General features: G+C 59.4%; 1 protein-coding gene across 1 annotated transcript in view; it reads left to right on the top strand.

Annotated features, from left to right (window-relative positions):
• Positions 1-9,650, top strand: part of LGR6 (leucine rich repeat containing G protein-coupled receptor 6) — a 102,400-nt gene that overhangs the window by 29,271 nt on the left and 63,479 nt on the right. Inside the window, exons 2-4 of the mRNA XM_024130576.1 lie at positions 2,835-2,906; positions 5,126-5,197; positions 8,642-8,713. Of these exons, the coding sequence (XP_023986344.1) occupies positions 2,835-2,906; positions 5,126-5,197; positions 8,642-8,713 (216 nt within the window). The remainder of the gene's footprint in view (positions 1-2,834; positions 2,907-5,125; positions 5,198-8,641; positions 8,714-9,650) is intronic.

The raw sequence follows: 9,650 nt of genomic DNA, 5'->3' as shown, positions 1-9,650 counted from the left end.
CTATTTGTCTGTAAGTCCAACAAAGTTAGCCTAGGTACCCGACTCACACAACCGGCTCTGGAGTACTGTACTGTAATAGGTTTATAATACTTTACACACAAACAATACATAAATAACAAACAAAAAATAGAGAAAACATTTTTAATCTTACAGTACAGTCCCTTGAAAAGTACAGTAGTCCAGTACAACAGCTGGCACACAGGGGCTGGCATCGAGGGAACAGGCGGGAACAGTTACTGACCTGAGGAGGGAGAGGAGGTGGGCGATGGTAGAGCTGAAGGATCGTCAGCAGTAGGAGACGGAGGGCAAGCCGCAATTGCACTCACGCCTGACGTGGATGGCACAGGTTCTGGTTCCTTGCTGGATTCAGTTCTATCCACCCTCTTGAAAAAAACGATCCAGTGATGTCTGGGTAGTAGCTCTTCTTTTCTCATCGTAGATGACAAGGTAGCACTGGATTGCATTCTGAGTAGCTTGCTGCAGCCTTCGTGTATCATTCTACGTTTGGGTCGGTCCTGTGCCTCAAAAACTAACACTGCCTCCTCAAATAAAGAACCCCCCCCTGCCATTTCCTGCGTCGTGAATCTCTTCAGTTCTTCAGTTACTTTTTCTAACTCTTGTCCCTCTTCGTCCTTTCCCTGGGCCTCCAGTTCCATCAGGCCGTCATCAGTAAGCTCCTCGTGTTGCACACAGGGAGGTCAGTGAAGCCGTCCCCTTGCAGATCTAGCTCCAGCTCCTCGCTGAGGGTCACTGCGTCGCTGAAGAGCTCTTCGGACTCCTCATCCACCTTCTCAAATGCACGAAAACCATGAACAAACCGTGGGCAAAGGTTCTTCCAAACCCCATCCATGGTGCCCACCATACCCTCACACCGAGCAAAGTCAGTGTTTTTTATGGCCTTGTAGATGTTGTAGTCCTTCCAAAGTTGTCCCTAGGTTGTTCCTGATTTGTCACTCACCGCTACTGCCTGTAATGATGTGATGTGAATAATATTTCTCGGAAGTCGCTCTAACTCCCTGGTCCATAGGTTGGATGAGCAACGTAGTATTCGGTGACAGATGCACTACTTTGACGTTGGGATGAAAGTCATCCATGGATGGGGGATGGCCCAGAGCATTGTCGAGCAGCAGAAGAACGTTTTGCTGCAACGTCCTTCTCCAAGCAGTATTTCTCTACCTCTGGGATAAAGTGGTGGAAAAACCAGTCCTGGAAAGTGGCCTGTGTAACCAGGCTTTGGGGTTTCTCTTCCACACAACAGGAAGAGAGCCCTTGGCTATGTTTTTAAGGGTTCTTGGGCTCTCTGAATGATAAACTAAGAGAGGCTTTAGCTTCATGTCCACGGAAGCATTGCCACGAAACAACAGTTAGCCTATCCTTTGCTGCTTTACAGCCCGGCATCAACTTTTCCTCCTTACTCGTGTAACTTTGGTCCAGCATCCTCTTCCAGTACAGTTGTGTCTCATCCACAGTAAAAACCTGGTCGGGTAAATACACACCAACATCAATAATTTCTCAAAGTGTTTCCCGAAGTTCCTGGACAGCTACCCTATCTGCACTTGCTGCCTCTCTACTTACTTTTACATTGTGAAGTTTGGTTCTAGCCTTGAACCGATGAAACCAGCCATGGCTGGCATTAAAAGATGTGCCCTCTGATTCTTTGCCGTGTTTCTTCTTCAAGTCTTCACAAAGGCCTTTAACTTTCTCTTGAATCAGCATGAAGCTGAGCAGGACTCAGCGCTGATGTTGTTCCTGCATCTGCACACTGAGAAGTTTCTCCATCTCCTCCATCAGTTTTCTATGCTTCTTCGATATTTGGTCAACATTGTCGGCACAGCAGACTTCACACGTTCCATGATCTTGTCCTTGTTCTTCAGATTCGTGCCAATGATTGAATGATTCATGTTATAAGAATGAGCGAGGTCTAACATCTTTTTGCCTCGATCCACTCTCTCAAGTACTTTCACTTCTGTTTCCATCATTATCGCTTGGTGCTTCTTAGCAGTACCAGCTACGTCACCGCTGCTTTTACGCTTGCTTTCAGACATCCTGGGCTTGAAATAAAGGTACTGTACTACTGTACTCTATACAGTACTGCAAAGTACCCAAAAATACAACCACTTGTAGAGGATGCACGCACGTGACAACGCGTGAACTAGACGCGTGAACTAGCTTATATGACTGGACGTGGGAACGCATGTTCGCACGTAGGGGACTTACTGTATTTGGATAAAGGTTAGCCTGTGCCTGACACAGAGTGGGCCTCCAGTAAACGCCAGCTGTTACACAATCACAGTATTGTGATTCCTTTGTGTGCAGGGTATCTCGGAGGGCAGTGACACAGAAACCACCCTCAGGGTCTCTCAGATAATATGGAAGGCGAGACTGGTCTAAGGTGGGACACCTCAGGAATCAGGCATCCTCGGGGAGGTACCAGGGGCCAGGCCCTCCGGTTGGAGCAAAGTAGAAGGAACCTGGTGGGGTTGGGGGAGAGACAACAGGAGAGAGCCTGCAGGCCTCGGAGGGCTGTGGAATCCCGCGGGCTCAGGGACTGAGTCAAGGCGGCCCCCTGGTGAGTCTGGAGCCGATTCCAGGAGCCCACGGGTCGGCGGTGGTCTCGGGTAAAACGGCCGCAGGGGATCCTGCGCGCTGATCGGCCCTGTCCCGCTCTGACTTCTTCTCTGGCCCATGCCCGACGGGGTCAGCTTCCTCTGTGGCCCTCATCACCGCCCGTCCCGTGGAGGGAGTGGGGACGAGGGAGGCACAGGAGGAGCCACGGGGAGCACGGCCCGGGGAGGACGCAGCTCACAGCCTGCCCGCTCCCTTCTCTCCCGCAGAGACCTGAGCATGAACAACCTCACGGAGCTCCGGCCTGGCCTCTTCCTCAACCTGCGCTTCCTGGAGGAGCTGTGAGTAGATGGGGGGCGGGGGGCTGGAGGCGGGCACTGAGACCTCTGACACAGGGCACCGGGGGTCCCCAGGGGGACAGGTGGAGCCAGCGGAAACGGCCTTGGGGAGCTGTTCTGAGCGGGGTCAGCCCCGCCTGCCCAGGTGTGGGCCCGAGGGGGGCAGTGGGGACAGAGGAACTCGGACATCCAACCGCTCCCTCCCTGAAGCCAACCGGCTTTCTGTCAGTGCTGCTCCCCCTGGGGTCGTCCTTGACCTGCCCTTGCCCCCTGTGTCCGGCCACCGGCCGCTCCCCACGTCCTGGTGCCTCTTCCTCTGAAGGTCCCCGTGCCTGTCCCTGCTGCTGCTGCCCTGACGTCCCCTCCCCTGGGGCGGCCGCAGCCCCTGAGGACGGATCACCTACCTCCTCTCTGACGCACTTTGCCTGTCGCAGGGTGCCTCTTCCCCGCTCCACGGCCTCCTCTGGCTCCCCACAATCCAAAGGAGCTGCTTCGAGGACCCTCCCTCACCTGTCCCAAGCCCACCCGGCCAGCTTTGCTCCAGGGAGGCCCGCCCCCCCGCCCGTCCCTGGAGCCCGCCTGCATCTGAGCAGATTTCCCCGCCAGCCCGGCAGGCCCACCTTCTCTGTCTCCACTCTGTCAGGGCCAGCACAAGGTCCACTTCCTTTAGGAAGTCCTCCCTGGTTGATCCCTCCCCGCGGCCTGGAACCCTGCAGGCTGGCCTCGTGCTCTAGCGCCTCACGTGAGAGGCTCATCTCCTTGGCCAGAGTGCCCGCTGTCCCCCGCAGGCAGCCAGGCCACCTGCTCCCAGCCCTGCCCCCCTCCTCCCCCGACCCCCAGCCTGCTGGTTCTTGTTTGGGCATCACCGCCGACCCTGGGGCTCTACCGGCTCTGCTTAAACTCTCAGACTGGGGGCTCCTGGCCCTGACCCACTCCTCCTGCACAGCCCTCCTCACCCTGGCCCTAGGCACGGCCCCCCAACGGAGCACTCAGTCTGCCCGGAGCAGACGAGAGGGCGCCTGGCGTGGGCACCTGGGCTCGCCACGTCAGCGAGTGGGCAGGGTGGGTGGGGACGCCTTCCAAGGAGGAATTTGAAGGCTGTTCTCAAAGGAAGGGACAGAGTGAGAGGCAGCAGAGGGGCCGTGGAGGTGGAGGGGCCCAGCTTGGTGGGAATGAAAAGCAGGACCAAGGCCTAGGAGCTGGGCCGGTGACACGGGCACAGCCTGGGCCCTGGGGGCTGCTGGTCCTCCATCCTCCCCTCCCCGAGAGGGGTGGGGCCTGTTTTAGAGGCAAGATGCCCACCTAGGGAACCCGAGCTAGGAACCCCAAAGGTCACGATGCCTTTCCATGTGTATTTCTTTTAAACGACAAATGTCAAATAAAAAGACTCAGTGTGTGTGCGTCTGTGTGTGTGTGTGTGTGTGTGTGTGTGTGTACACGTGTGTGTTTATTGGCTGTACCATGCTGCATGAGGGATCTTAGTTCCCCGACCAGGGATCGAACCTGCGCCCCCTGCCGTGGAAGCACAGAGTCCTAGTCACCTGACTGCCAGGCAAGTCCCCTAGGAGAGAGATATATTTTAAACATAGCTTCTGAGCTGTGTCAGCACGATTTCCACGTGGGCAGTCGGCAGGCCTCTCAGTGAGAACTGATGCGCCCAGGGATGCCTAAGAGACCCTGCCCCGTCCTCAGCAGACCCTGCCCCGCCAGGCTTAGCACCGAGGACATGCGCCAGCGTATTCCGTCCTGTTTGCTCCTCTTAGAGTTGATGGTCACCCATGACAGACGTGGAAACACTTAATTAGACCACAGGGTTAGACTGATTTCGACACCCCGTTTCCTGCCCCCTGGACTAGTGGGGCTGTCTGTGTAGTTTAGGGCACAGGGAGACGCAGACACACCCGTCTGATCTAACTCCACTGGTGACGGGAGACAATGTAGGGGGATGGTGGGTAAGCAGGTCAGTGCTGTGGATGGACGTGGTGGACGTGGGCCTAGTGGCAGTCGGGTCCAGGGAGACACCAGGCACCCTCTGTGACCCGAGCTTCGGTTTCCTCCTCTGAAGGCTGGGGGTCCTAGTGGGCCCCCTGCAGGGTCATTGTGCAGTTGGCAGTGCAGTTACACCAGCAGCCTCCCTTCCACGTCCCAATGCTGACCCAGGGCCACCGCCCTGCCTGGCTCCCTGCCAGCATCACCCACCAGCCCTTCTCTCTGACTTGCAGGCGTCTCTCTGGAAACTGCCTCTCGCACATCCCGGGACAGGCGTTCTCTGGTCTCTACAGCCTGAAAATCCTGTAAGTCTAAGTCCCACTTTACGTGGAGATGCAGCCTGGGGAACTCTGGGCAAATGGAAGTTTTGTAACCTGTGTCTTGGTTTGCCACTGGCTTGCTCATTTCCTTATCTTCACTTTTCATTTTAATCATTTCCATGTCTTTGCTTTCGCCCTGTCTGTAACAAACTTTGTGATTTGTAAACAGACGTATAACAGCACCTGATGCTTAGGCCACAATGTAGGGAAGTGATCTCCTCTCTTTTCTGTAACGCGGATAGTGCCCGTTAGCACAGGTCTTTGAGGGTCAAGGTCAGATTCAGACCCACGTGCCCCCCGGACCTCCCAGGCTGGGAGGGTAGGGCAGTTTCTGGAGAGGAGGAATCTCTGCTGGTTTCTCTGGACCCCCTTCCTCTCGAGCCCCAGCCTTGGTCTCTGGCTACAGCACTGAGTCCCGTTCTCTCTGCAAACATTTCCCCTCCTCCAGTCCCTAGGCGTCTCTGTCCCTGAAGCAAAAGGAAGGTGAGAATTGAACAGGACCTTGTGTTATTCTCTTGCATTGAGTCCACAGCCCATTGGACAGAAGGGGCCGCTCCGGCGCCCTCCCCCCAGCCCCAGTCCACAGCTTACCTTGTCCCAACTCGACTGTCCTCCCCGGGGCCCACTCCTGCTCTTGTGATGAGTGTGGGTGCAAGGAGATGGGAGAAGGGGATGCGGGGGGTCTGAGGGTGGATCACAGAGCTTCCTCGGGAGGGCTCGTCACCACAGGGACTGGCTTGGGAAGAAGAGGAGGAGCCCAGGGGCTGATCCTGGAGCATCTGAAATTTCCCTAAAGTGGTGAGCCACTCCCATGCTCTCCTGCCCCCTCAGCCCCGACTTGACCTGCAGGTATTCTTTGTACAGTTGAGCAGGTTGTTCACTGCACAAGACTGTCGCCTGAAGGGTGAGAAGGGGCTGAAATCTAGCTCTGTGCCAGCCTTGGGGCTACTTCCATCTAGAAAGGAATATCTTTCTAATTTGCTCCAAGTTGTCAATGGGCTGGCGGTGGCCCTGCCCACTTGGCCTGTGAGCTTCAGGCTTCCGGCCTGTCAGCAGCCCCCAGACCACCTCCAGGCGTTCTCCTTTCTCCACGTTGCCTGACTCCGGCACGGCTGGCCTCTGGCTCCAGGGCTCTGGCCTCTCGTGCTGCCCTACTCCCCCTCTGCCCGTGGGCGCTCTGGCTCTGTCCCCTGTCCCTCCTTCCTTCCGCTCTGCTGCAGACCCTGCTCTCCCATCCTGCCGGCCCTCAGTCCTTCCTGCCTCTTCTCTCAGTCTGTCTGTCCCGCTCCCACCAGCATCGCTTCCCCGGGGGTGGGGAGGCCCCTGGAGCCAGACGTGGCCCAGGCGGCCTGCGTGGTGGCGCGTCTGTGCCCAGCGGCAGGCCCAGACCTGCAGCCGGATCGGTGAGCGGGGGATCTGTCTGCTGGGCCTTCAGAAGATGTGAGACTCGCTTCCCATTCCTAAGCCCCCAGCTTAGGGTCGAGCCTCTTTCTTCTTCGCCTGCGTCAGGCAATTAATCAAAGCCTCCCGGAAGCTGCAGCCCTACCCCCTGGACTCGGTGTGGCCTAGCGGGTCAGGCGGCAGGAGAGGCTGTGGCTGGAGAGGAGGGCAGCCAGGCTGTCCATTCCCACCGCCACTGACCCCCAACTGCCCCCCGAGGACACCCCAGTTCCCCAAAGCCTTCGTGCCCACTTCTCTGCTTCAGGGATGGGTGGGTGGTCTCGGGGGATGGTGCCCGCCTACTGGGTGTCTTCACAGCAGGGATTCCACCTGCATCTGGGCAAGAAGTACTTCCTGGCGTCCGCCACGGTTTCTCCTTCTGCAGTGCCTTCCCTTACTTGTTTTCAGACCTGTGAGAAAAATAGAGCAGTGAAGCCCGCCATCAGCACAGTAACCTCTTTTTGCTGGGAGGCGGTCCCTTTAGCTGCTCCAGGGGCCCCTGTCTGAACTTCATCTTCCTTCTGGTGGGTGAGGCCTGGCTGTCCCTGCAGGACACTCTGCCTCCCCCTTGCCCTTCCGGAGGTGAAGGACCAAAACAGGGCGTTCCCTCTCTGATCCTCTCCAAGCGGCTGTGGCAGAGCCCCTCCCCTGTCCCCCCCGCCCACCCCACAGCTGACCTGGAAGTCTTACTCCTAGGGTCCCCGTCTTCCTGCGCTGGTCCTCCAAGGCTCTGGCCAGGCTTGGGTCAAGAGGGTCAGCCCCTGCCCCGTGCCTTTTCCCGCGACCGTACGTGGGGATCCCTGTCCTGCAGAGTCCTGAAGGCTGAGAGCGCAGAGACTGCCCCCCGCCCCCAACCAGAGCTGTCCTCAGGGAAGCCACAGTTCTTTCTGGCCCAGGTGTGTGGGGAGATGCCTGGACCTCTGAGGGCACCTGCCCTGTGCCCGTCGGGGCAGGTGAGGGGCAGATGTGGCCAGAGCTCCTGCATGGGGTAATGCCTAGAGGGAGGGTGGACGGCATGCCTGGCACACAGTAGGTCTCCCTGGAGGTCCCTCCCAGTTCCAGAGCAGCCCATCCTGCAATAGGTGCTGTTCCTGGGGCTATACCTGGCCCAGGAGGGCCCGATGGGTGTGCGGGTCAGGGTGGGGCAGCTTCCTTCTTTCCTGCCCCTGGCTCTTCCCTGACCCCCCGGGGGGCCCGCCCCACGTGCCCCCTCCTCCTCCTCTCCAGAGGCCAGCAGGGAAGGACGTTCCAGTGTCAGCGGCCACTGGGTGGCCCAGGTCCTCCCTTAGGGCCGGGCGAGCAGGACCCTTGCCCAGGGCCCTGAGGCTTCAGGGACTCCCCGAGGCCCGGGAGTGGCCTCCTCACAATTTTCTGAGCACAGCTCTGGTGGCCGGGGTTGGCTGGGGTCAGCAGTGCCACCTGAAGGCCCCAGACCCCAGTTTCTCTCCTTCTCGCTCTCTGACTCATTGCCCCGCGGGTCCGGGAGGGCAGCCTCCCTAGCGGATCGTGCCCCTGGCTGGCATGTCCCTGCTTTTGTGGGGTCATGTGTGATGGCGTCACCACATGGTGCTGACACCCCCATCTGGGTGCCTCACGTTGTCTCTATAGACATGCACACCACAAAGACAGACTTGCCTGGGCCTGCACATCCTCCCCTTCCCCGAAGAGACCCCGGCCTCTCGGCTGCAGATGGAGAAACTGAGGCCTGGGGAGGAAATCGTGCATGTGCCCACGTCCTTCCAGAGCAGACGGCCAGAGGATCCCGCGCTCCGCTCCCCGGCCATGTCTCCTCTGCTTCAAAGGGTCCTCTCCAGCCCTGCCTTTTCCCCAAAGTCCCTCTGAGGCGCTCTCCCAGCCCCGTGCACAGCGCCCTGGACCTCCAGCCAGGGAAGTGTGGGACAGGACTCTGGGCTCTGAGGCTGGGCCCCAGCGTGGCGGGCAGGCAGGCGGGCGGGTGGGAGTCCTTCAAGCCGCCTCTTCCCCTCGCAGGATGCTGCAGAACAACCTGCTGGGAGGGATCCCCGCTGAGGCGCTGTGGGAACTGCGGAGCCTGCAGTCTCTGTGAGTCGGGGGGCGGGGGGGGGCCGGGGGCGGGCCTGGGCGCTCCTTCCTGCCTGCACCCCTGCGCTCCTGGCTTTTGTTTCTTCAGGGGGCTGTCATCGTCGTATGTCATGTGTACGAGCGCGTGTGTATCTTGGGGCAGGAAGGCACCCGGACCCTGTGGAGGACTGTGGGGAGGGGACCTCCCTGGGTGGGGCCCCGGGGCCGCCGTCCTGGGATGTCTGGCCTTCTGCCGTGGAGCCTGGGTGGGCATTGGAGGCTGCCGCCCTAAAGAAGCGTCAGGAAGGGGCTGCCTCCCCCAGCTCGCCTGCTCCGACCCCGGGGCTTTGGTGGCGGGGGAGCGTTCAAACTCAGACACACGTCTCCCGGCGTCACCCGTCCAGCCTGCCAGGGAACGCTGCAGTTCCTGTCCTGCCCGCTGGGGGTGTCGTGGTCCTCTGGGCAGGAGCTGGGTGCACAGGGTGGCGGGGCCTGAATGCAGTAGGGGCCTGATGCCTGCCGCCTGAACCCACTGAATTTTCAGGCACGTCTGCGTCTGAGGGGAGAGGACATAGGTAGTTGGGGGGAATCAAAGCTGGGGGACAGGACTGGGGGAGACTGAGGCCGGCTGAGCATGCGGTGTCAGGACCAGGCCTCGGTGTCCTGGCCTGTGGGCCCTGCAGTGGTCCCTGCCCCGTCTTCCCCTCCCCAGCACCCACCGTGCACAGAGGGCCAGACGAGGGGGCCGGGCCACAACCCCCAGGCCAGTCTCCTCCCTCTCTGCCCAGACACCCCGCTCTCCCCAGCTGCCGGTTGGCCCAGCTCCCCCATCCTCCCCCTCCCCCCATTTCCTCCTCCATCCCTGCATGTGCTGGGTCTCTGACCCCATCGCCTCCTCTCCCTCCATTCAGGTCACAGCTGAACAGGGCAGGCAGCCCGGTGTGCCCCTCGAGGCCAA

This window comes from Physeter macrocephalus, chromosome 4, assembly GCF_002837175.3.
Source record: "Physeter macrocephalus isolate SW-GA chromosome 4, ASM283717v5, whole genome shotgun sequence".
Classification (NCBI taxonomy): Eukaryota; Metazoa; Chordata; class Mammalia; order Artiodactyla; family Physeteridae; genus Physeter; species Physeter macrocephalus.
This window is presented reverse-complemented; position numbering and strand designations above follow the sequence as displayed.